At 58.4% G+C, this 26,387-nt stretch overlaps 1 protein-coding gene across 1 annotated transcript in view; it reads left to right on the forward strand.

The window, feature by feature from the left end:
- LOC132417328 (oxidative stress-induced growth inhibitor 1-like) overlaps positions 1 to 26,387 on the forward strand; it is a 108,804-nt gene that overhangs the window by 46,742 nt on the left and 35,675 nt on the right. The window contains 6 exon segments of the mRNA XM_060001038.2: positions 16,066 to 16,170; positions 17,281 to 17,417; positions 18,530 to 18,721; positions 18,957 to 19,048; positions 21,604 to 22,482; positions 23,477 to 23,581. Coding sequence (XP_059857021.1) covers positions 16,104 to 16,170; positions 17,281 to 17,417; positions 18,530 to 18,721; positions 18,957 to 19,048; positions 21,604 to 22,482; positions 23,477 to 23,581 — 1,472 coding nt within the window. The 5' untranslated portion in view covers positions 16,066 to 16,103.

Below are 26,387 nucleotides of genomic sequence, written 5' to 3' on the forward strand. Positions count from 1 at the left end.
ATTGGTGCATAGACGCCTGCTAACTGAGTCCCTGAAGGGCGGGGAGCATGGAGCCCCCTCCCCAGAGTCCTGGCCTTTTTAGGGGGAAGCAGCATGGTGGCCCTAGAGGCACCACTTCCCCTGCTGGACCTCAGCTTCTCCACCTGGGAAGCGAGGCGTTGGGCTCATGGGGCAGCTCCCTCTGAGCGTCGATGTCCTGGTGGCCGGGACCCTGCGCCTCAGCTCTCAGGGGGCCCAGAGTTCCCAGGGGAGTAGGGCACAAGAGCAGAGGATGATCTGCGCCTGCCCCCTGGCTGTGGAGACAGCATCTGCCACGCTCATCAAATAGAGGATGGAGTCCGAATCCCAGAAGGAGGGAGAAGGCTACAGCGGCCTGGAGTCAGGTCCAGGGTCCTTGACGGCCAGAGGTGGACAAGCCCATCCTTGCCCAGACTTGTGAAGAGAACAGAGCCAGGCCCAGCCCGATGATGATTTAGCCCCCATGCCTCCGATTCCACTGTCAAAGCGTCATCACCTATAGTGCAGGAATCGTCCCGTGACGAGGGTGTCTGGGGCACCCTGCTCATGCAACGGACACCTCAGCGCCCCTCCTCCCCGAGCCCGCACAGCCAGGCTGCTCCTCTACCCCCAACCGTGCACCAAACGTGCAGAGCCTCCAAGGCCCGGCCCGGACTTGACTGTGCCCGGGGGCGGCACCCCAGCGCTGCAGAGGGCAGGCAGCGGTGGAGGTCAGATGGCAGGCTGCCCAGCATGCTGGCTCCCCCATCAGTCCAAAGAGCCCAGGGCCTGTCAGGTCCTGCTGGATGCAGCCCTGTGAGCAAGGTGGGGCTCTCGTCTATTCAGACAGGCACCCCCTTGTCCCGGGCATCTCCTTACCCAGCTCCAATCACAGTACCTCAGTGCCATCATGGGATTGCCCCCCTTTAAAATGTACAAGCAGTACTCGGCCATGGCAGATAACGTGGAACTACATGTAAGGAACAGTCCTATTATCCCACTACCTAGTGATGGTTCAGGTGAAGATGATGATGAAGATGGTGATGAAGATGGTGGTGATGTTGGTGGTAATGGAGATGATGAAGATGATGGTGGTGGTGATGATGAAGATGGTGATGATGGTGATAGAGAGGAAGATGATGGAGATGATGAAGATGATGGAGGTGATGAAGATGAAGATGATGGTGATAGAGATGAAGATGATGGAGATGATGAAGATGAAGATGATGGAGATGATGAAGATGAAGATGATGGAGGTGATGAAGATGAAGATGATGGTGATAGAGATGAAGATGATGGAGATGATGAAGATGAAGATGGTGATGGTGACGAAGGTGACAGACGATGGAGATAAGGATGAAGATCATGAGCATGAGGAACCAGAAACCAGCTGTGGTTCATTTTGGTCTCAGCTCAGCATAGTATCAAAGGAGACCAAGCAGGCCTCGTTTCTTCAGAAAACAAAACCACTCCCAAGGAAGGCTCTGTGTTTGGAGGGGGAATTGGGCTCAGTTGGGAAAGTAGGCAGCAGGGGGTGTTGCCGCCATCAGGCTGCCTGGCTCGGCCCCTCACTGTCCCTTGATTTGCTCCTCTGTAAACCTGGCTGGTGATGGGACCTGCCTCGGAGAATGACGTGCACACTGATGGTACACAGAGCACTGAGCACCAGCCTGGCGTCTGGTTAGGATGTAATAGATCATAGCTTTTATCGTTATCGTTTTTATCCCAGTCTCTCTGTTCTCTCCGGTTGGCCCGCTCTCCTGCTGGAGCCACTTTTCCCTCCCTCCCCTGGGCCACGCCGCCACCTCAGCTGAGCCAGTGGGGCCTCTAAGCTTCTTTGCAAGATCCTCACGGGGTCTGCCTGTGGTCCAGGGGGCCCCAGAGTCAGCGGCCCTGCGAAGATGCACCCGTTGCATTGCTCAAACCAGGAGAATGGCTGGTATTCGCTTTTTTTCTTTTATAAATTTATTTATTTATTTATTTTTGGCTGCATTGGGTCTTCGTTGCCACGCGCGGGCTTTCTCTCGTTGCGGCGAGCGGGGGCTTCTCATTGCGGTGGCTTCTCTTGTTGCGGAGCACGGGCTCTAGGCGCACGGGCTCAGTAGTTGTGGAGCACGGGCTTAGTTGCTCCGCGGCATGTGGGATCTTCCCGGACCAGGGCTCGAACCCGTGTCCCCTGCATCGGCAGGCAGATTCTTAACCACTGCGCCACCAGGGAAGCCCCCAGAGTCCGTGGCCCTGTGAAGATGCACCCGTCGCCTTGCTCAAACCCGGAGAATGGCTGGTATTCTTGACCCCTGGGGTCGGCTCTCACGGGACTACGCTTGTCTCTTCCCAACTCCGCACATCGAGTTGGTAGCTTCAGATCAGCCATGGTGGGAGTTTTGAGGCCGTAGGAATCGGCAGGTACGGCGATCCTGGCTTTTCCTTTGGAGGGAGTCAGTCAGCGGTTCCACATTTAGCAGGACAGCACCGCTCACTCCCCAAGTATAACCTGTCATCGAGTCGTGCTGACGCTGGCTCCAGGAGGGACCGAGCACCCATCTATTCCCGGCCTAAACCGCCAGCCTCGTGGCCCAGGGCACTGCCATTTCTCGCCAAGTAGCCACCACAGCCTGCCCACTGCTCTGGGGCTTCGCTGGCCGGGCAGGGGCTCCCACTGCAGCCCAGGTAATGTCCAGGTTGTTTCTCTGCACGGCCTGTCCTTGGCCAGCCCCTCTGGCTCACCTGCACCCTTCTAACTTCCTTTAGTTCTTCAAACAAAGCAGTCCAGTTGATGATCTGGGGGGGCTTCTGCTTGGGAGTGTCTGCCCTGCCTTCCCTCGGCCTCCCCCACCAACTCCCTGGGTGACCAGGCCCCCTCAGTGGAAGTGCTCCCACTGCCAAGGGGCTCCCCGTCACCCTCACCGCCCTCACCCCCATTCCTCCAAAGCTCCCCCGTACCGTCTTCTCTCGGACGCGGGACACTTGGGCATGAAGCGCTTGTTGGCTCTGGTCTGGTTGGCAAGGCCCGAGCCTCCTGGGTTATAAGCTCTTGGTATATAAGTCCAGCGCACTGTAGGGATCAGGAAATGCAAGCTCCGGTTATCCCTGCTTCACGTGAGCAGCAGAGAGCTGGATCCAGAGAGGTTGCCCGGAACCAGAGGAAAGGGAGGCAGGAGATCGCGGGCAGAGCAGGGCAGCCGGCGGGAGACAGCATGGGCGCTGGGTGCCGGGGGAACCCTGAGAGCCGGGGCAGGTGGGGCCCCCTCCAGGTCCATTCCTGCCGGGCCTGTCTGCTGGGCCTGAGGGCAGGCAGGTCCGAGGACAACTAGGAGCCCCTGGACGTGGCACAGCAGAGGAGGTACAGGGTCTAATCTGCAGTTTATAAGAGACTCTGGAGGTGTCTCTTATGGGGCCTCAGGAAGGAGGGACAGGAGTCTGGAACCCTGCTTCCGGCAACCACGAGACCCCGAAGCCCTGCAGCTCTCTTCCCGGGAATTCACAGGTGCTCTCTGCAGAGAAACATGTGAAACGCCCCTGGGGCTATTCTCCCAGCCCGTCCAGTCCCTGGGGAAAGGTCTAGCTCGCAGGACAAAGGATGGTGAATGAGGTCACTGAGGCCTTGACCTCACCACTGCCCAGGAAGGCAAGGCCTGAAGGGTATGTGAAATCCAATAAGGACAGCAAACAGGGCTTTTTTTAGCAGCATGTGGGGCAAAAGAAAAAAGGAAAGGGATGCCGCTGCTACCCTGGGCCAATGGACAACAGCAGCGGACTTCCCCAGGAGTGCTTATCCGCCCGGACAATGAACTTGGACTAGAAGGAACCACATACCTGCTAGGAGGGCCCGGAAGCTTGGAGGAGGGGCAGGTCAGGGCAGGTCACAGCCCTCGGCAATACCACCGCTCCGCGTGCTGAGGGACCTGGGACATGCCCTAAGAGGACTCACAGGACACCGGCAGGCCCCTCCAGGTCAGGGACAAGCAGATGGGCCCCGGGTTTCTGAGGGACGAGGGGGCACGTGCTCACTCTCCAACCCCAGATCACAGATTGCTTCTGGATTACCAGCCGGAGGGAGAAGGAAGCAGCGGCCCAAGGACTCAGCACGGGTTCTCCAGGAGCAGTCGAGTCAGATGACGGTCATTCCTTTGTCTTGTGGGGCCTGCAGACGGGTCCGGAGGATGGCATGGACGGCAGTGGTTCTCAGGGTCACGCAGGAGACTGGGGACAATGCAGACAGCGGGGCTCATCCCAGAATTTCTGATCTAGTGAATCTAGGGCGGGGCCTGAGAATCTGCATTTCTAGTAAGTTCCCCGGTGCTGCTGAAGCTGCTGGTCCGGGGACCACACTTTGAGAACCACTGCGCTAGAGGATCTTTGTGGGGGAGGGGTGGAAATGTGGGCTGGATGATTGGAAAATGACTCTCTGCCCAGAGTGAAAACGTCTGGATGGTGGGAAGCACAGGTGGCGGTATCCACAGTTTGCTGAGAACCCACAACGTGCCAAGCAGCAAGCTACCCTGAGGGGCAGGTGTCCCTATTTTATAGACGAGGAGATGGAGGCTCAGAGAAGTGAAGTAAGTTGCCCGAGGACACACAGCTAATAAGTTCCAGAGGGGCAACCCAGAGCTTCTGACTCCACAGACAGGACCCTTCTCACTCACCCCTCTGCCAAAGATAGAGCTGTGTCCACTAGTGGGAGGGTCTCTAGTGGCGTACCACAGGGCTCTGTCTTCAAGCCCCTGCAAAGTTGTCATCCAAGACTGAAATATATACAGAAGGCACACCAATCTATATGCACGTGATATAAAGCCAAGGGGGGCCATTCGTGCTCAAAATCTTTTAAGAATCTGTCAGCAAAGTGTGAAAGCAACAAGATTCATTCACTCATTCATTTCGTATTTATTGAGCTGCTACTGTGTCTGTCCCAGGCCCTGCATAAGGCATACATCAGTGAACAAAATGAAACAGAAAATCTTTGTCTCAAATTGCCTTTCCTTATGATTATTACTATTGATTATACAGAGATAGTGAAAATTCGAATTTTAAAGGTCCATCTACAGGAATTCCCTGGCGGTCCAGTGGTTACGACTCTGTGCTTCCATTGCAGGGGGCACGGGTTTGATCCCTGCTTGGGGAACTAAGATCCTCTGTACCACGTGGCGCAGCCAAAAAAAACAAAAAAAAATCCGTCTACAATTCCTTGGCCCCGGCAAAGATTCTAGCTTCCTTCTTTTTTTTGTTTTTCCTTGATTCCTTTCCACTTCCTGCCCTCAGGCCCACGTCGTCTACTTCCCTTGTTTCTATCATAATGAGTTTCCACATTGCCTCCTGGCTCTGTGGCTGGCATTTCCAAAGGCTGCCGAATGGTCCTCTCCGAGCACTGGCTCCCGCTGGCTGGACTGTGCTCAGTGGCCAGCACGGAAGTTGCTTAGTTCTTGCTATGAATATCAATGCTTGTTGCGTGTCTCCTTGTCTGTCGTGGCCGGGGTTTGTCTCTGCTTCCAGGTTTTCCCTTAGAACTGGAATTTAGGCTCAGGGGCTGGGTGTGCATAGAGGGAATGAGATGAAAAGCCGTGGGGGTCAACGTCGAGTCCTCCATCAAGTTCAAAAGTCAAAGCTGAGGAAACCAAATCTCGGTAAATGAGCAAGGTGACATCGAGGTCTGTCCCGTTGGTCGAGGCCCCACCAGGGTCACCAGCTGGCCCCTGCCATCCTGGTAGCCTGCCTCTTCCAAGGACGTGTTTCTCTTTTAGACCTCATGGCTATTCCTGCAACAGCATAAAGACTGTGGTTTACAAAAAGATGGGCCGCCAGGATGGAAGGGAGTCCAATGTATTGGGCATCTCCACGGGCCAGGCAGTTCCTCGGCTGTATCTCAGCTCATCCCCCAACAGCTGCAGGGACAGAGGCTACCAGCCCTGCCGCACATGGAAATCACCAGCGGTACTTCCCGTGTCTGGCCGCATCCCAGCCCCATGATGTCAGAATCTCTGGGCCTGGGGCCTGGGTGTTAGTGTATCTTTAAACCCCCTCCACCAAGTGATTGTGACGTGCAGCAGGGATGAGAAGCACTGCTGTGCCATCTGCAGCTCACAGATAAGGAAACGGAAGCTCAGAGAGGTTAAGTCACTTGCCCAAAATCACACAGCTGAAAGCGATGGAGCCAGAATCCTGGTTGGTCTGACTCCAAAGTGGAAGCCTTTTATACCCTGGGCTGGACCCCTGACCACCCTGACTGTTGGGCAGACACATTCATTCTCCTGCCAAAACTTCCCTCCTGGTTTTTGAGGAAAAGAGGGGGGGCAATCAGGAAGCAGGAAATGTAGCTGAAGACCCCCACCCTCAACGCTGTGCAGACACTCCTCCTCGGGGCCCTCCTTGGTTCTCTCCATGTGGGGGCAGGATGTGGGCTTCCCCACCTTTGACACCGTCTCCCCCAGGGGATCTATGGTGACTATCCAGGGCGTGAACCTGCCCTGCGTCCTGGCAGCTCACACCGATGTCCTGGGGCAGCAGGCACAGGCTCTGCCACCAGACAGACCCAACTCTGAATCCCCTCTCCCCACTTCACTGCCCCTGGCCTTGGGCAGGTCCCTCCGGGTTTCTTCATCTGTAAACGAAACTTGTCATTGAAAATATTTGCCCACCTCTGTGGGTCATCGGGAGAATCGATGGGATGCGGTGGATGACAAGGCTCTGCAACCGGCAAGGGCAAATATTAGCTCTCCTGTCATGCGCTGGCCGGGCCTGGCCTAGTCATGCCAGGGCGCTGGGCCCAGCTCTGCCGCCTGCCGTGACACAGGGCTACATCTCCCATTCTCAGGGCCTCAGTTTCCTCATGGGAGGGATGGGAGGATAACAGCACCGAGCCTTCCTGGCTGGACTGGTTAACAGGTCAAATGTATCAATCCCCCAAACACCTTACAGTGTGAACACCTCACAGAGGGGGCGGCCGTGGAGATAGGGGGCCCTCCGGGAGAGTTCAGGGGTCTGTGCCTTTGTGTCTGAGACAGGAAGCAGGCTGTCTTCCTCCCTTAGTTCCTTCGTAGTCAGCCTTTTTCTTGCAGGCGCCCAGGCTCTGCAGTTGCAGCGCTGGGTTCAAGCCCCAATTCTGCCACCTATGCTGTGTGACCTCAGGCTCAATATTGGCGGCCTCTCTGAGCCTCAGCTATGTTTAAAGAAACTTGTGTCCACGGTGCCCAGTGCCTGGAAGTGCCCAGCAAGTGGCAGAGCCATGGGAGCTGCCCCAAAGGAGAGGGATGAGGAGAGGCCAAGAACAGCCCCTTCGCACCATCCTAGGATTTCTTTTATTTTTTATTTTTGTTCTTATTTATTTATTTATGGCTGTGTTGGGTCATCGTTGCTGCGCATGGGCTTTGTCTGCTTGCGGTGCGCAGGGGCCACTCTTCATTGCGGCGCGCGGGCTTCTTATTGCAGTGGCTTGTCTTTGTTGCAGAGCACAGGCTCTAGGCGCGCGGGCTTCAGTAGTTGTGGCTCGTGAGCTCTAGAGCGCAGGCTCAGTAGCTGTGGCGCACAGGCTTAGTTGCTCCACAGCATGTGGGATCTTCCCGGACCAGGGCTCAAACCCATGTCCCCTGCATTGGCAGGTAGATTCTTAACCACTGCGCCCCCAGGGAAGTCCCCGTCCTGGGGTTTCTTAGGGAGGGAGGAACGGTGGGCTTGGTGTGAGGGCTGTTTCAGGATCCCCGGGGAAGCACCCTGAGGCTACCCCTCCCCTCGCTTCCCCTGGTTCCCCAGCTCCCCAGCACCTGCAGGGGAGGTGGGGGGGAGCCTGGGGGGCAGGGGGCTGCACACTAAGCACAGGCTGCTGTGTGGGCTCCTCCCGTGAGCCAGGCCCCTGCCCTCAGCTGCACGGACCAGTGGTTGTTACCACCTTGCCAGCCCCGTGCTGGCGGTACAGGGCACGGAGGGGGAAAGTGAGGCTCAGAAGCGAGGTGCCCAGCTGCTTGCAATGGCCCAGGGTGACCAGCCATCCTGGTTCACCTGGAACTGAGGGGCTCCTGGGATGCGGCGGGGCTTTTGGTGCTAAACCCGGGAATGTCCCAGAACGTCCCTGTTTGCACGAGCCGCTGGTGCAAGCGTCCCGCACAAGCCAAATGAGAGTCGAGTGTGTAACTGTGAGTTTTCCAAAAGCCTCGTTAAACAAAGAGGTGGGTGATGCTAATTTTAATAATCTATGTCACTTAACCCAAGATGTCCAAAATATTTTCACGATTTTCATCTCAACCTGGAATCCATATAAAAATTATTGAGCCATTTTGCCTTTTCTTTTTTAGTTGCTTTCTGTTTTTGCTAACCGTTTGAAATCTAGCGTATATTTTACACTTATGGCTAGATTTGCCAGATGAAGTGCAGGCTGCCCAGGTAGCTTTGAATTTCAGATAAACAATGAAAATGAAAAAAATGAAATGAATGAAAATGAATGAAAAAAATTTTTTTAGCATAAGTGTATCCCAAATATTGCTTGGGACATACTCAAAGTTTATTTCTTGTCTATCTGAAATTCCGGAAGTTACCTGGGTGCCCATATTTTTTTTTTTTAATTTTTTTTTGCGGTACGCGGGCCTCTCACTGTTGCGGCCTCTCCCGTTGCGGACTACAGGCTCCAGACGCTCAGGCTCAGCGGCCATGGCTCACGGGCCCAGCCGCTCTGCGGCATGTGGGATCCTCCCGGACCGGGGCACGAACCCGCGTCCCCTGCATCGGCAGGCGGACTCTCAACCACTGCGCCACCAGGGAAGCCCTGGGTGCCCATATTTTTATTTGCTGCATCTGAGCCCTACTTTCAGCACATCAGAATGAGGAAGCTCACACTTCTGGCGCTTAATATTCTAAGTCATGGCCAAGAAGGGGTCGGGGCAGGTCTAAAGGAATCGGGGCACCCAGTGGAGTCCAAGAGAGCCAGTCCCCCAAGAGTGAACCTGCAAAGACCCTTCTTTGCTCTTTCTCTGCGGCTCCTCTCACCTTTGCCCCTTTGTCTGCCTGTGACATTATCAGTCTTTGTCTTAGTCGAGCTTTCTAGAAGCAACTCAACACATTTTATTTCTGATCATCTGCTGTCAGGTAAACAGGCGACAGGGAAGAAAGTCCATGTCCCGCCCACAATTCTCCCATATCAGCAAACTTTCAAAATCCGGAAAAGGGGTCAGGGCCAGTGCGGGCAGCGGGGCAGGTTGGGAGGAAAGATCGACCAGACCCAGAGATGGGGGTGCCCGGAGCCCACTTCCTTCCCAGGCTCTCCCTCTGGACCCTGAGCCTCAGCCTCGCCCTGCCCCACCACGCTCCGGGTGGGAGGCTCTGACCCTGGAGTGTGTCCGTCCGCCTCTGTTTACACACCCACCAAAACCACCGGGAGGCTGCAGGCCAGAGCCCTGGGATGGAGAAGTGGAGACAGCAGGCAGGGCTGCTGGGGAAAGTTGCAGCCTGGGCCAGAGGGACAACCAGGGTCAGCTCTGCTCCTCGGCCATCACGGCTCCTGGTGTGTGCAAACCCCAGCCTAGGTCCTGGTGTGTGTGCGGTGAACACCAGGGTGTCAGGGAGTTTTGCTAACAAAGCCCCGCTGGAACAGGGGCCCAGAGAGGTGGGCCACCGGCCCAAGGTCACACAGCACATGTGCAGCAGAGCTAGAAGCCAGCCAGGGAGCTGAGGCCTGGAGCGATGGACTTCCTGCCGCCACCTGCATGTATGTCACACTGTGTCACCTGACACCAAGGGTCCCTGCTGCCGAGGACCCCAGGAGGAAAGGACTATGAGTGCCATTTCTCCTGGGTAAACGGAGGCCCCGAGGGCGCAGTGCCTCACCCAAGCTCACCTGCCCTTAGAGCTGAGCCCAGAAACCAGGTGTCACCCACCCCACCACGCACCGGATGCAGCCCTGCCTGGACCAGTCACGTGATTTGGGGGCCCGGTCCCCCGGGGTCTCTCTTCTCATCCCAGCTCCTCTCACTGCCCCCCAAACGCTTGTCACCAGCCCCTTCCTGTGGGGCACCCCTCTCTCCCTCTCCTCCCCCCTCAACCTCTCTCTCTCTCCTTTCTCCCCCTTCTCTTCCGGTCCCAGCAGCACTGCATCTTCAGAGCCATCCTTCACCCGGGCCCTATCCCCTGTCCCCAGAGGAGCCCAGCGGTCAGACCCCGTCCCCCCCTCCTGGTGCCCCGCCTCCCCTCTGTGCATATTCCATCCTGTGCATATTCCACGGCAGGGCCCTTGTACCCTGTGGCCACCAGGGCCAGGACTAGGAGAGAGGTATCACCTCGAGCACAAAATGCAAGGGGCAGCAAAGCACTCCATAATCAAGGCACGTAGTGTGTTCATGCAGTATTTTTTTTTTTTGGGCCTCTCACTGTTGTGGCCTCTCCCGTTGCGGAGCACAGGCTCCGGACGCGCAGGCTCAGCGGCCATGGCTCACGGGCTCAGCCGCCCCGCGGCACGTGGGATCCTCCCGGACCAGGGCACGAACCCGTGTCCCCTGCATCAGCAGGCGGACTCTCAACCACTGCGCCACCAGGGAAGCCCCATGCAATATTTTTGAAAATCAAAAGTAACGCCTCAAATCCAGGATGAACAAAATATCAAAGTTTTAAATACAGGCAGCATGGGTATCCTGATTTTTCTTTTTGCATCAGGCTCCAGTACAGCTTGGCATGGCATGGTTACAGATCTTTGTTTGAAATTTTAACATTTTTGTTTATCTTGGATTTTTGGCATTAATTTTTATTTTTTTCAATTGCATCAAAATACTGTTTTCTTGATCACTGAGTGTTTTTGGCATCCCCTTAAATTTGGTACGCAAGGTGAGTGCCTCCTTGCTTAACCCTGGTCCCAGCCCTAGTGGGGCCGCCCACAGGGTGGGGCAGGACTGGCAGGGAAGTCCCCAGGCCAGTGCGGACGATGGGGGTGACAATCACATCCGTAATGAAATGACATCTGACATGCACTGAGGTCTCTGGGGCAAGCACTGTTCTCGAGCCCTCCCGTCCTTCCTTCTGGACCACCTACTATGTGCTGAGCGCTCAGGATAGAGCAGACCGATACACTTCCCTGCCACTCAGAACCCACATCCCGGCTTGGGCAGAGAGATGATACAATAATAAAATGCGTGAGAATCGGCAAAATGTGAGGCGCGCCGTGCTACAGGCTGAAGAGAAAAAATAAAGAAGAAAAGAAGACATGAACCATGTTTTAGGCACGGTCACCAAGAATGACATCCCTGAAACGCCACGACCACCCAGGAGGGAGAGTTATTACTCAGCCCCATTCTCAGATGAGGAAACTGAAGCAGCCTGCCCAGGAAGTGACAGCTGGGCTCCCAGCCTGCTCCGGCTGGTGCCAGAGGGCTTTTTATTGTGGGGAAGGAGAGGGAGGGGAGGAGCGGGAAGACATCACGTAGAACCAGATGGAATGAGGGCACCAGGACTTCTTTCTCCACTTAAAGGGGCCGCCTTGACTGTACGTTGGGCAGGACTGTCTCCGCCTCCCTAACGGGAAAGGCCAGGTTGGCTCAGCCTGGCCACCACCGGGCCCCACCCCACCAGGGACACCCCCCCCACCCCCGCCCCGGGTAGGGGCCCTTTAAGGCCGTCCCCCCCCACCCCCGGAGCTGGCAACGTGACCGCCCTCCCTCAAGTGCGCAAATTCATTCATGCAGGGGCCCCTGCTGACTCACGCTTATGAAAGTGATTTCCTGGCCCCGCCCACCGCCCGCCTCCTCCCAGCTCGTGAAATACCCTCGCTTCCCGGCCACTCATAGCCTCTTGGATCCCCACGGGGTAATGGGTGTCCTGCTCCCTCGGCCGGCACCGTGAGCCCTGGTTCTCCTAGTGCCTGACGAGGCCAGGCTCACGAGTGTCCTGGACCCCTGCCCGTCAGGTGAGTGGCCCAGGCGAGGCATGCGGGGGAGGTGGGAGAAGCTAGTCCCGCCCAGGCAGGGGTGGCCACGGGGCCCTGGAGCCACACAGGCTCCCCGGACCAGCATGATCGCCCCCACCCCAGGGTCCTCCCTCGCCCCTCCTGGCCATGCCCATCTCCAGGTGCCTGGCACCCTCAGCTGACAGCTGCCCTGCCCGCTTGGAGTACACCCCAGCCCGTGTGATGCTGCTCTGGGCAGGAAAGAGAGGTGTGGCCAGCCCGGGCAGGCTGCCCGGCGCCCCGAGGCCACTGGGTCACAGAGGCAGGCTGGGTGCTGCCCTCCGGGACCCCGCCTCTCCTGCTTGCAGGGGACAGAGGTCCCAGGCACCTACCCTCGGCTCCCGCCGCAGGGTCCCGGGGACCTGGCTTCTCCCAGGAGGGTTGGGGTGCCCAGAATGAGAGGCCCCAGAGGGTCTGGGGAGCCTCGGAGCTCTTGGGGTTCCAGATGGGGGAGGCTCCGGGGGGAGGCGGTGCCACGGGGCGCACGCTGGGGTTGAGGCGTCACCCTGGGGACTGGCAGCGCGTCCTCAGCGCCCCCGGCCCCCCCGCCACTTTCTTGGTGGCACTGTTGTCATGCTGTTTTCCTCAGAGGGCACTCACCCCGCCTCTGACAGCTATCAAGGGGCAGGATTTGGGCTCGGGGGCGTGGTCTCCAACAGTCCTGGGAAAGACACCTGCTCCCTCCTGACCCCAGTTTTTCCCTCTGGGCAATGGGGATAAGAAAACCCACGGGGCAGGGGTGGGGGTTGTCATTAAAGTGAAATGAGCAAAAAGCCACCACAGGTACTCAGTAAATGTAGCCATACAGGTGCCCCGAGTCTTAGAGCAGTTTCAAGCTTTGATAACCCTAGAAGTTCCAATGCTGCAAACTCCAAAGAAAGAAAGAGAAAATAATTGCACCTCGGAAGGTGCAGTTATTCCCAGTTCTTTTAGGCTTCTTTTCTCTTGTGAACTTGAATGAGTTTTCAATGTTAACTTTTTTCGGTGGACATTTGCCATCTCCAACCAGAGGAACTCCAACAAAACGTTCGCATTAAAAACTGACCGTTCCAACTCCACAAAACTAAAAAGCATAGCAGAAATGGGAAGTTAAACTTGCAAATGAAAGTTGGCAGCATGCGTTCTTCCGAGGTTTTGAGAGCTTTGTCTCGGGACTTGGGGCTGTATCGCTGCACAGGAAGTAACCTCTCAGGTCAGCCTCTGGGTGGTGACCTCATGTGTGTGGCATCCAGAAGTTCTGGCAGCGAGCACTGGACTTGGAGTCCAAAAGCTCTGGTGGTAAATGGGGCCCCTTTGCCTCCGGGAAGCGTGAAAAGGGGGCAGTCAGTTCTGATTCCTCATCTGTAAACGGGGGCTTCTGCAAGTACCCTCCTTACTGGCGCTGGGAGGATTCAAAGGGACTGGGATCCTCAGTCCTTTACTGAAGCTTCAGGTAAAGGACTTGGCCCGGGGTGGGCACTCCATGGGCGCGGGGAACAGGTTGACACCCATTGTGGGGGGCTATGGGGTGTCTAGGTGGTCTGAGCCCTCAGTGAACAAACTAGTTTCATGACCCACTGGCTCTGTGACCAGGGGGGCATGGCCTCACCTCCCTGAGCCTCAGTTTTCCAGTCTGTAAAGTGGGCTCCATGAGGATTAAAGGAGCCGATGCAGAAGGAGCGTCTTGCAAGGACATCACCTGCGTCCCGTTGCTGCTATTGCTGGGGACAGTGAGGACGTGCAGTGCAGGGCCCTGGGGCTGTTTGAAGGAACCAGGAGGAAGAGTTCTGGGAAACACAGCCCTCCTCCCCAGGGCCACCAGGCACACCCAGCGGCCAGTGGTTAGTGAGAAACTGTGCCCTCCCAGCTGCGAGCATTGGCCACCTGGCCTCCCTCCCCCGACACCAGTGCTGGGACAGAGCAGCAGGGTGGGCAGGGATGGGTACGTGTGCTACACTCAGCGGGGTAGGAGGGGCCTCTGTCACACACTGTCACACACTGTCACTCCAGCTCGGGGGGCACAGAGAAGACTCTGGAACAGGCCATCCCGGGCTCAAACCCAGCTCGGCCTGCGCGAGCTGGGGCAAACTCCTCGCAAACCATACGGGGCTGTGAGAAGCTCGCTGGGCCTCAGTTTCCCCCTCTGTAACACGAGAGTGATTGCGAGAGTCCTTATAACAACGCAGTTAAATACGGATTAAGTTAGTTAATGCGCGTCAAGTGTTTCGAGCACGCCTGTCACCTGGCTAACTCCATGGAATATGGAAACGTTGGTCTTTCTGTATCGTTGTTGGCAGTGGCAGTGGTGTCACCCCAGAATCCTCTTCCCAGGCAGACAGCCTGGGCCCCTGCAGGGAACCAGGCGTGGAGAGAGCCACGTGGTCCCTGATGGGGAACACGGGGCTCACCAAGACGGGATGAGGAGGCTGTCCCAGCCCAGGCCCCAGCTGAGGTGAGGAAGGCCATTCTCAGGGGACCTGAGGGCACTGGGGAGGGAGTCCTTAAATGTCACATCCCCCTGTGTGACACTGGAGACACCCTTCACCCTCTGAGCTTCCCTTTCCTCACCTGCCAGATGGCGGTGACGCCGCCCACCTCTCAGGGTGCCCGAGAGTCCCAGATGCTACGGCTCAGGTGGAAGCTCCTCTCCTCGCAAACTGCAAAGTGCTGTGCGAAGGTCCATTGTTGTTGCTGTGGGAGTGACACCCAGGTCCTCCCACCAGCCTGTCTGGGCGGCTGTCCCTCGTCCCTCTGCTCGGGACCTACCTGCCCAGCGGTGGACACTGGTGTTGCTGTCACTCTGCGCACATCGGAGGTCGTACGCTGGCCTCGCTTGTGTTGCACCAGCCTGTTCAAGATTTTCAAAAATTGTGAATGAGTTGCCCACTTTTCCAAATCAGAGAATTCACATTAAAAACCCAGATTTCAGCCTTTTCTGGAAGAATCCTGAAGGCCAGCGATGCCGGGCCCCCATCCCTGGCTGCTCTGGGTGGTCTGGGCCCTGTGCCCCCCATTCACCCTTTTACTTGCTACCAGCCCCATGTCTCCCTGGGGACAGGCCAAGCAGCGTGCACGGTGCATTCAGGCAAAGCCTCGGCACCATTAGCCCTGAATTTAAAAGTCGGCTGCGTGATACTGAGCAACTTGTGCGACTTCTCCGAGCCCCAGTTTACCCATCTGTAAGTGGGATAATAGCACCGACAGTGCTTTCTGCATAGGGTCAGTATGAGGAGGACATGAGAAAAAACATGTCAAATACCTGGGACATAGAAAGTGCTAAGTGCCTGCCTGCTCCTCACATGCTCGTATGCGTGTTGCCCTGTGGTGGTCAGGACAGCAGGGCTGCTGGACAGTGGGTGATGCCAGGGCCCCCGTTAGCTCGTCTAGGGGAATGTGGAGAAGGTGGGTCTGGACTCTCCTCAGGCACCTGCAGCCCTAAGAACGGTGTTTGGGTCTCTCTGAGTGATTTGGGCTTGTGGCCAGCAGGGGGCGCTGGTGCTCCAGAGACAAGCAGGTTTGCACGCTTTTCTCCCCAAACCGAGGGGCTCAGGCGTCCGTGGTTTCTGCATGTCCACCTGTTCTAGCCCAGCCTCTGGAGGAGACAGTCAGCTCCGGTCTCTTCCCGGTGGCCCGTTTTCTCGAGGCAGTTGCTTCACGTACAGAACCTGTGTCCTCCCCCCCCCCCCCCCCCCCGCCTCCAGCAACCCCATGGGGTAGAGACGTTATTATTCCCATTTTACAGATGAGGAAACTGAGACCCAGAGAGGTCGCCAGTTCAGAAGTGCCTCTCCAGGGCCAAGTCCACTGAAGACCCGAGGGCCGGATTGTGGGGTGAGGGCTGTGGCCGTCACAGAAGTGCTGGGCAGGGCTTGCCCACAGTTGGGCAGAGGGGGGCCTCATGGAAGCTGAATAAGCTTCGAGGACAGTTACTGCCCCTGATGAGATGGGGAGTGTGGAGTGAGGCTCAGAGAGAGGAGGTGACCAGGCTGGGGGAGAGAGCCCTGCATAATTGGACCTGTTTAGAGTATAGCAGGTATGAGAGGGGAGTGTCATCCTGATAAGACTCAGGGAGGACCTTGGACTTGATCCTGAGGGCCACAGGAGGTCACCCTGCAGCTGGGAAGTAAGTGCATGACACCCCGGCTCACCGAGGGCCCCCTCCTCCCCTGTGCCCCCAGGTTGCTGCCAGCCCCAAGCCCCCCCGAGAGCCCCAGCCATGAGCAACGGATGGAAGGACCACCTTGGTGCCCGCAGCTCAGAGCCCCTCCCGGTCGTCATCATCGGTGAGTGCCGCCCAGGGCGGGGGAGGGGCTGCACTGAGCCCCAAGGGTTAGAGGTCAGGAGCGGGCAGGCCCTGGAGCCGTCACTCTGTGCCCAGTGCTGTGCTCAGCAATTTATAAAACATCATCCGAGTAACCCTCCCGAGAACGCTCGAGGCAAGAGCAGGGTGCTCTGCAGGGGTTGCGCAGTAAGGGCGGGGCAGGGGGTGGGGGGACTAGTTCTGTGCCTGTGCCCGTCCTGTACTTTCCCTGTGCCTGCGTGCCTGTGTGACGGGGATGCAGCCGAAGCATGTTGTCCTGCCGTCAGGTCTGAACAAATGGGGGACAGAGGGCCCGTCCCTCCAGGCAAACACCAGGTCGAACCGCATGAAATGGCCATTTTTGTAAGTTAAAAACAGTTGCGCATCGGTGATTTCATAGGGTTCGTCTGAACAGCTGTCGACGTGTGAGTTAAGACTGAGAACAGCACAACATAAGACAGGGGAAAGACAGAGAAGAATAGGAGTGATGTCATGAGGTTAATTGCCCAAAAAGTGCCTCTGATAAGCAGTGTGGTTCATCCAGACCTGGGGGCAGGCGGCCCCACAGGTGGCTTAGCGCCCACGCTGAGCACCCTTGGCCCCCGAGCTCATCCCCAGAGCACGTAGCCATCTGTGCTCTAATATTTTACACATCCCTCTGACCGACCTGACCCCACTGTCAGTTCTCAGTAATCTCAGGATCTCAGTCATGCCGCTGTGTGACCACAGGCAAGTCAGTTAACCTCTCTGTGCCCCAGCTTCCTCAAGTAGAAAAGGAGGAAAAGTAGCATGTGTCTGGCTCAGTGCGCTCGGGGCTGTGGAGGGGCCTGGTACAGCAGCCACGGCAGTCAGTTTCTTATTATTTTGTTGTTATTAAAATCGCTTGACACGTAGTAAGCACTCAGTAACTGTCAGCGGTTACTTCCACAACTTTATTGTTGTTCAAGTGGTATAGTGCTAATAAATGTTCTGTTTTTATTTTTATGCCTGAAGAGCAAATCAATGAACGAGACAGATGGAGACCAAAGCCCTCGGTGGTGGTGGTCTCTTGTGCTCAAAAGCGCTGCCCTCTGACCCCGCCCTCTCTCCCCAGGCAATGGTCCCTCGGGCATCTGCCTGTCCTACCTGCTCTCGGGTTACAACCCCTACGTGAAGCCAGATGCCATCCACCCACACCCCTTGCTGCAGAGGAAGCTCACCGAGGCACCAGGGGTCTCCATCGTGGACCAGGTGGGCTTGAGCTCCGGGTGGGAGGGACACCCCCATTGCGGGGAAACTCTCCCGGGCACAAATGAAAAGGATGCATTCACGAGACGTAAGACCAAACGTGCGAGAGCCCACGAAATCAGCCACAGAAACTGGGAAGAGGAATCACAGCTGTCTTTGAAGACTTACAAATCCCACATCAGCTTGTCTCAGCTCCCCTAGACCAGTGCTTCTAAACCCAGGGATGATTTCCGCCCCCCCGCCCGCCCCGGGGACACTTGGCCACCTGGAGACAGTTTCGGTTGTCACGACCAGAGTGGTGACACCACAGGCGTAGAGGGTCGAGGCCAGGGATGCTGTTAAACATCCTACGATGCACAGGACAGGCCCCACCACAAAGAATTATCCAGCCCCAAGGCCAGTTGTGCCCCAGCTGAGAACCCCTGCCCTAGATATTGCAGGTCCACCAGCCCCTGCTCAGGAGGGCCCACCACCCTCCCCTCCACGCCCCTCGCCTTCCAGGAGGCCACTCAGTGTCTGCCCCCCACTTCAGGCAGCATCCATCCTCCTGGGCCCCTCCCAGCGTCAAGCTGGTGGGTGAGGAAGTAAGTTGGCACTGGGTCTAGATAGGCATTTTCCAGACTGCCTTCTACAGCAGGGGTTGCCCCCCGCGGGGGACCCCCCCCCAACCTGGGCCACACAGCAGGAGGTGAGCGGCAGGCAAGCGAACAGAAGCTTCATCTGCCTCTCCCCATCGCTCCCCGTCGCTCACATTACCGCCTAAACCATCCCCCTCCGCCCCACCCTCGTCTGTGGAAAAATTCTCTTCCACGAAACCAGTCCCTGGTGCCAAAAATATTGGGGACCACTGTTGTACAGGACAGCCATCCCTCGGTATAATATGCAGAGAAAAATGTCCCTGCTCCAGTAAATCTGAGAGACACTGGGTTTGGCAAAATTAAACGGGTAAGTGACAGCTGCAGGACTTGTCAGAGCCTTTAATTTGCTGATGTGCACTATCTCCTTTTGAGAGGCAGCATTTCCCAAGCTTATCTGACACCCTGGTACTAGGGTGGAAAGGCAGGACCAGGTGGCCTTCCTCCAGTGGGCCCTCTGACTTGTGTCCCCCCGCCCAGGACCTGGATTACCTGTCCGAAGGCCTTGAAGGCCGGTGCCAAAGCCCTGTGGCCCTGCTGTTTGATGCCCTCCTGCGCCCAGACACAGACTTTGGGGGCAACGTGGAGTCTGTCCTCACCTGGAAGCACCAGAAGGAGCGAGCCATCCCCCACCTGGTCCTGGGCCGGAACCTGCCAGGGGGCGCCTGGCATGTGAGTGGGGCCCAGAAGGGGTGAGGGGACTTGAGCCAAATCTACATGAAGTCTGGGGGAGGGGGAGGAGGAGGGGAGGGGGAGGGTCCCTCCTCCTCCCTAACTCGGGTTAGGACGCTTCCATTGCCCACCTTTCTCTATTCACCTCCCCCTCCCCCCCCCCTCAGCCTGCCCTCCAGCCCTCAGTGGACTGGGGGCCAGCAGAAGCCTGGACTTTGGTCTCCTTTCCTCCCAGTCCATTGAAGGCTCCATGGTGACCCTGAGCCAAGGCGATTGGATGGGGCTCCCGGACCTGCAGATCAAGGACTGGATGTGCAGGAAGCGAAGGTGAGGCTGCGCTGGAAAGCCCCAGATGGGCAGGGAAGACCTGGGCCCGACCCGACATTGAACTGGGAGCCAAAGGGCTTTGGGGCTCATCTAGCCCGCCCTTCCTCTTACTCCAGCGGGGGAAGCTGAGGTTCGGCTGGGGAAAGGACTTGCCCAGGACCACACGGGGAGTGAAGAGCAGAGCTGCGGTCACCTAGGACTCCCTGTCCAGTGCGCCTGCTGCACGACCTCGACCTGGCCTCCTTGTAGCATCCCAGGCTCTAAGGAGAGGGTGACAGCTGGCCTCTGCCCCCCACGCCCTGCCCCGGAGCCTCCAGCCCAGGCTCCCAGCCCTCTGGCCTCCCACGATTCTGAGCCTGGCCTGGAACAGTCTCTTTTTGTCTAGGTCAGCTAATAGGATGCACTTTTTTAAAAAAATATTTCTGCATTAGAAACATAACCATACTATAGAAAACTGAAAACTGAGAAAAGGAAAACAAGTGATGCCTACCTGGCACCGCCGCATCTCGGGGGGTTCTCTTCCCATCCGGTTTCCTGCTCCATAAAGACCACACTGCATACTTCTCTCCACCCCAGAGAGACAGCAGAATCACTGAATAGATAAATTCTAGCCCCCGCTCGCCCTCGTACGTTTCCGCCGCCCTCGGGGCTGTGACAGGGGGCCTGTTGTCCCCACCGAGGAGGCAGTCGGCCTCTCTGGCAGCTCCGTTTCCACCCCTGAGGCTCACTGTCCCTTGGACACAAAGACTTTTTGTCCCTGAAAATTTGATAGGAAGACATCCAGGCTGGTGTAGCGATGTGTTAACAGACAGATGGGAACGTAAATTTAACTTGTGGACATGCCCTTTTCTATCGGACTCTTAAAATGTAACATTATGTCATGAGGATTTCACATGGCCATTACACAGTGTTTGCAACCATCCTTTCACATGGCCACTTACACTCCCAAGAGACGGTGAGCATCTTCACTGAGTACTTCCTCATACCCAGCCTTGTGCTTAGATGTTGGAGCCAAAAGCCACAACAGATGCACTCCCGTCCTCATGGTGCTGCCACGGTTCCTAAACCACTTCCCGGTCATGGAGCTTTTATTCTTTCCCGTGCGCCACTATCATAAAGAACCCCGGATGCCACATCTTCTCAGGACAGTCCCTCGAAACAATTTTTACTAAAATAGAGGAGGGGAAATGCCCAGCCCACAGGCATGGATTCCAGACTTGCAGTTTCGGGAGCAGACTAGCAGTTGGGTTGGTTGGAGCCTTAGGGGATGTGCTCTGAGCTCACTCTGCAGTCAGGAGTTGTATTGAAGGCCTGCCCGTCAAAGAGGATTCCCTTCCAGTGAGTTAATCCGTAACAAAGTGTCCACAAGTCAGGAAAAGTAACTCACCTAAGGTCACCCAGGTAGCTACGGGGAGGAGCTGAGATGATGTCAGAGTCTGTGCGTCGGGCTTCCCTGGTGGTGCAATGGTTGAGAGAGTCTGCCTGCCGATGCAGGGGACATGGGTTCGTGCCCCGGGCCGGGAGGATCCCGCGTGCCGCGGAGCGGCTGGGCCCGTGAGCCATGGCCGCTGAGCCTGCGCGTCCGGAGCCTGTGCTCCGCAACGGGAGAGGCCACAGCAGTGAGAGGCCCGCGTACCGCAAAAAAAAAAAAAAAAAATGTCTGTGCGTCACCCACTGGCAATGCTGGCCCTAGTCATGGCCCCAGAAAGGATTGCAATAATAGCAATAGAAATAACAACAACAACAATAGTAGTAATATCATAATAATAATAGTCTCTGCTGCTACTGTGTGGGCTAAGAACTATGCTAAGTGCTTTACATGGGTTACGCTTTAACCAACTTATTTACTGAAATACAGGGACATACAGAGAACTACACAGTTCACATGCCTACAGGCGGGTGAAATTTCTCAAAGTGGATACACCTGCGCTTCAGCCGCCCAGACTCAACAAACAGATTCCCCCCATCCCCAGCAGCCCCCTCAGACCCCTCCCGGTCACCACCCACTTCCTAAGAGGCAGCCACTCGCTTGACCTCTAACTCTGTAGATTAGGTTTGTCTGTTTCTGAACTTTATAAAAACGGAATCCTACCACATTTATGTAAAATATTATTTAGTCACTTGAGGAAATAGTAGTGGCCGACCTCCTGTCACTTACTACCTGTCGTGTTCTATTCTAAATTCTTCATTCGTATTATCTAAGCCTCTCAGCAATGGCAGGGAACGGGTGCTGTCACCACGGTCATCCTCATTTTGCAAAGGAGGAGCCCAGGCAGAGGGTTCCAGGCCCCGAGCTCACTGGTGGCAGAGCCAGGATTTGAACCCAGGCTGTCTGGCACCGGAGGCCACACTCTGAACCCCACCCTAATGAGGCACCCTTATCAGCTCCATTGTACAGAAGAGGAGACTGAGGCTCCGAGAGGTTAAACCACTTAACCAAGTCCTACACGTCTGGGTGGTGCAGCCACCGTCCAGCTCCAGGGCCTGGCTCCAGCCTGTCCATCTCCCCCGCAGTCCGCTCTGTGACACTCACCCTCCCTCGTCCTTCCCCGCAGAGGTCTTCGCAACAGCCGGGCCACGGCCGGGGACATCGCCCACTACTATAGGGACTACGTGATCAAGAAGGGCCTGAGCCATAATTTTGTGTCTGGCGCCGTGGTCACGGCCGTGGAGTGGGGGACGCCCGAGCCCAGCAGCCCCGGCGCCCAGGACCCCAGCCCCCTCTTCCAGGTGAACGGCTTCGTGACCACCGCGGACCAGAGCCAGCAGCCCTTCTCCCTATGCGCCCGCAACGTGGTCTTGGCCACTGGCACGTCTGACAGCCCAGCCCGGCTGGGCATCCCCGGGGAGGCCCTGCCCTTCGTGCATCGTGATCTGTCGGCCCTGGAGGCAGCCACGCGGGCAGGCACTGTGTCCCCGTCCTCGGACCCCGTCCTCATCATCGGGGCGGGACTGTCGGCGGCCGACGCGGTCCTCTACGCCCGCCACTACAACATCCCTGTGATCCACGCCTTCCGCCGGTCCGTGGACGACCCCGGCCTGGTGTTCAACCAGCTGCCCAAGATGCTGTACCCGGAGTACCACAAGGTGCACCAGATGATGCGGGAGCAGTCCATCCTGTTGCCCAGCTCCTACGAGGGCTACCGAAGCCTCCCCGAGCACCAGCTGCTGCTCCTCAGGGAGGACCGCCAGGCCGTGTTCCGGGACCCCCGGGGCCTCCAGAAGGTCTTCGGCATCGCCCTGGTGCTGGCCCTCATTGGCTCCCACCCTGATCTGTCCTTCCTCCCGGGCGCAGGCGCTGACCTCGCCACAGACCCCAGCCAGCCACTGAGCGCCAAGAGGAACCCCATTGACGTGGACCCCTTCACTTACCAGAGCGTCCACCGGGAGGGCGTGTACGCCGTGGGGCCACTGGCCGGGGACAACTTCGTGAGGTTTGTGCAGGGCGGGGCCCTGGCTGTGGCCAGCTCCCTGCTGAGGAAGGAGGCCAGGAAGCCGCCCTAGCACCTGGCCTGGCATCCTTGCACCCAGGCCCTAAAGAGGAGGGGAGAGCACCACGGCCCTGCTGGACGCAGAGCCCATCCCAAGATGCCCCAGTGATGGAAGGGGGCCTCTCCCGGCAGGAGACAGGAGCGGCCACGAGCCCATGCAACGGCCCTCTCAGATGAAGAGTGAGAAACCCAGGCTGCCAGGACTCAGACCAGGGTGGAAAGAGTGACCACAGGACAGGGGAGGCCCAGAGCTGTAACTGGGGGTGAGAGCTGCCGGTGTGAGCTGGGGTCACCGGGGCCAGCTGAGCACCGAGCCAGGAGGACCCCAGGCCCTGCTCTTCCCAGAACCGGGTCCCAAATAAAACCAGCGCCTGCCTGCACTCCTGTGTCTGAGGACTCTGTGTTTGGGGAGGCGGCCAGGTGCCCAGGACCTGCTCTGGGAGCTGGGGAGTGGGGGCGGGGGGAGAAGCACAGGGCCTGGTGGGAGAACGTCCTTGGGCTGGGGGGTTGGGAGTCCATGGACGGTGCCCCAGGAGGAAGGGCAGCTGAGTGGGAGCAGAGGAGACAGCAGCTGTGTTTGAGGAATGGGTGCTGGGGAGGCGTTCCTGCTCTGCCCACCCCTCCAGTCTAGTCCCAGCCTCTCCCACTCTCCCTCCAGCCACACTGTCTCCTTTCAGTCGGTCCTTCATGTTCCCCACACTTGCACCTGCCACAGGGCCTTTGCACAGGATAGTGTCTAGCAGAGGGCACTTTCCCCTCCTGTCTTTAACTCCTCTTCCTTCCACTCTCAGAGCATAAGGATCATTTCCTGTAGGAAGCCTCTTCTGACACATACCCCTCCACGGCCTATAGGCAAATTCCCCTCTCATGGCCCAAGGTGCCACCTCTTCATAACAGTTCAGTTTTAATTGTTCATTTATCCGTGGAATCATTCCAGTATCTGGCTCCGCCCACTTGGATGTAAGCTCAAGGAGGCCAAGGAACTCGTCTGTTTTCCCTGTCCTTGGAAGCCAGTGCCAGCACCAGGCCTAGCACCTAGCAGGTGCTCGTTTAATTCTTTGGGTCGGTGGGTGGATGGATGCGGGGAGTGAGGGGAAGAGGGTGTTCCGGAGTGAAGACTGGTTCTGGGCGTTGTTTAACAGGCGGGTGAGGGCTCACCGGGCGTGCACCTGGAGGAAGAGAAGAGTGAGTACCAGCGGAGCGGTGGGGGAGACCCCCCGTGCGTGGGCGCTGATACCCGGAGCCGGAGCCGGCAGAGGGCGCTCCGGGCTCGCCGGACACCGCGCTCCGGCCCCTGCGGCGGTACCAAGGCGGGGCGGGGCACCTTCCGAAGGGGGGGCAGCCCCCAGGGACGCACCCCCGCAGCCAGACCCCCCCAGGACCCCGCGCCTGTTGGGTAGCGTCCAGCCGCCGCGCCCGGCCGCGGGGGCTGGGGGCTGTGGCCACGGGGCACGTGGCTCGGGGTCCGGGCGGTGCGGCCCCTCCCCCACTCCCGTCCCCGAGCGCCGGCCAGTCCCCGCGCGGCCGCGGGGGCAGAGGGAGGGAGGGCAGGAGGGCGGGGCGCACGGGCGGCGCCGGGGAGGGGGTCGCGCGGGGGCGGTCCGCGGGCCGGGCGGGGGTCGGCGGGCTTCCGGGCGGTGGCGGCGGCGGGCGCGGCGCGATGTGCGAGCGGGCGGCGCGCCTGTGCAGGGCCGGCGCGCACAGGCTGCTCCGGGAGCCGCCGCCGCAGGGCAGGGCGCTGGGCGGGCTGCTGCGCTGGGTGGGCGCCAGGATGGGCGAGCCCCGGGCGCCGCTGGCCCCCGCAGTCCCCGCAGCGGACCCCGGCCCCAGCCCGGGCCCCGCCTCGCCGCGCGGGGGCACCGCGGTAATCCTGGACGTGAGTACGCGCCGGCCGGGACCCCGAGCCCCCTCCTCCGTCCCCGCCGGGACCTGCGAGGCCCCCTTCTCCCTGGGTAGGGACCCCCCTGCCCCTCCCCCTCGGCGGTCCGGAGCAGGACCCGCACCGGCCCCTCCGCGTCCCAGAGCGCGGCCCCCTGCCCCTCTACCTCCCGGCGGGTCTCCATGCGAATCCTTTCTCGTCCCTGGACCGGGACGACCCCTTCCTCCCCGTCCCCTTCCTCCACTTCTGGGGATCTACACGTTCTCAGAGCCGGGAGCCTGGAGCCCCTCGACCCGGCCACCGCCCCCCTACTTTTGTTCTGGCCAAACCCTCATCTTTTTCCCATCCCGACACTTCATCCTCTACCCCCATCCCTTCCCGGGACGGGAGCCTCTGGCCGCTTCCGGCCCCCTCCTCCTCTCCATCCCGATTCCTGCCCCAGTCGTTACTTTTCTAAGACCACCTCCCCGCAACACACACACACACGCACACACAGGCACACACGCACAACCCCTAGGTCCGGGGCCACCTTTCTTGTCCTGGCTGTAGACCCTAAGCCCTTGTATTCTCTACCCTAAATACCCTTCCCCCAGGCACCACCTCTTTCAAAGTGAGGCCCCCTCCGCACCTCTGTCTTCCCCTCTCCTGTCAGCAGAGGCGGAGCCATCCCCCGTCCTCCCTGAGCCTGGACCCCTCTGGGGACCCCTATCCACTCTGAGCCCCGTCATTCCCTTCGCCACCCTCCCTACCTCACCTCACCCCCATCCATCCCCTCCGGGGCCCCACCTCGCCCTCCCACCCACTCCCCACCGTAGGAGGGAGATCCTACAGGATGGATGTCCCCGGTAGAGTGCTGGGGGGAGGTGGAGGGAGCTTTGCCCCCCAGGGGACAGCATGGCAGTGGGGTGTGCATGTCCCAGTGAGGGTGTCCTGTGTGGTGGGTGACCGCGGGCAGGGGTGCCTCTCTTGTGCATCGTGGGTTTCTGGGAGGTGTGTGTGTGTGTGTGTGTGTGTGTGTGTGTGTGTGTGAGACACATCGTTGTGAGTTGGGGGAGCGTGGATTTCCGCTCTCCCCTTCCTCCTGGAGCCCATAGCTGGCTCTGGACGGAAAGGGCTGGGCAGGGAAGGGGGATCTGTGCTGTGAGTGCCTGTGGCTCAGTGCCCCCCGAAACAGGCTCACACACAGCCCGACACGCACTTGCACAGCTGAACCCTCTCAAAGCCCCAGCAGCGTTCACAGCTGAGAGTCCTGGGCCACCCTTGCAGGGAAGACCTGTCCAGACCTCTCCTGGTTCTCACAGGACTGGAGGTGGACTCTGGAGTCCTCGCATGCTGGCCATGAGCTGGCTCTGAGCCTCCATTTCCTCATCTGTGAAATGGGCTGATGAGCAGGCATGGGGGCCACATCACGTGGTCGTGTCAGCCACTTGTTTAACGCTCAGGCCGGCACGGGCACCTGAAGGTGGGACCCCTGCCTCCGGGAACCTTGCGGAGCAGGCGTGTGGGGTGCTGATAACTGCTCCCTTCTCTGCCTCAGCCACAGTGGCTACTGCCCCGTGCCGAGGACTCAGGGTTCAGCTAAAGGAAGGGGAGATGTTTGAGAAGCTTCCTGAGCTGCTGCTTTGGTTTGTCACAGCCCCAGGTGTTTGCTGATGGATGCCTGCCCCGTTGCTTGGAGGGAGGGGCCTAGGGGGCTCTGTCCTTGAAGGGGTGATGGTCACCCAGGGGGGCCCTGCCTCTCCTTCCATCAGCAAGGCTTACTAGGTCCCAAAAACACCAGGAGGAGGAGTCATCTGGTTTCAGCTGAGGCTGGAGGGGATGGGGTTCCCCCCTCCCCCCCTCTTCCCCTTCCCACGGCAGCCGGCAGCGGAACCTTGCATCTGCACCAGATTTCTGAGCTGCTGGCAGCCTACCCACTCCCCCACCCCCCAAATAATCCAGTTCTGCCCTGGCTGATCTAGTCATCAGG

The sequence above is a fragment of the Delphinus delphis genome, chromosome 20, assembly GCF_949987515.2.
Source record: "Delphinus delphis chromosome 20, mDelDel1.2, whole genome shotgun sequence".
Classification (NCBI taxonomy): Eukaryota; Metazoa; Chordata; class Mammalia; order Artiodactyla; family Delphinidae; genus Delphinus; species Delphinus delphis.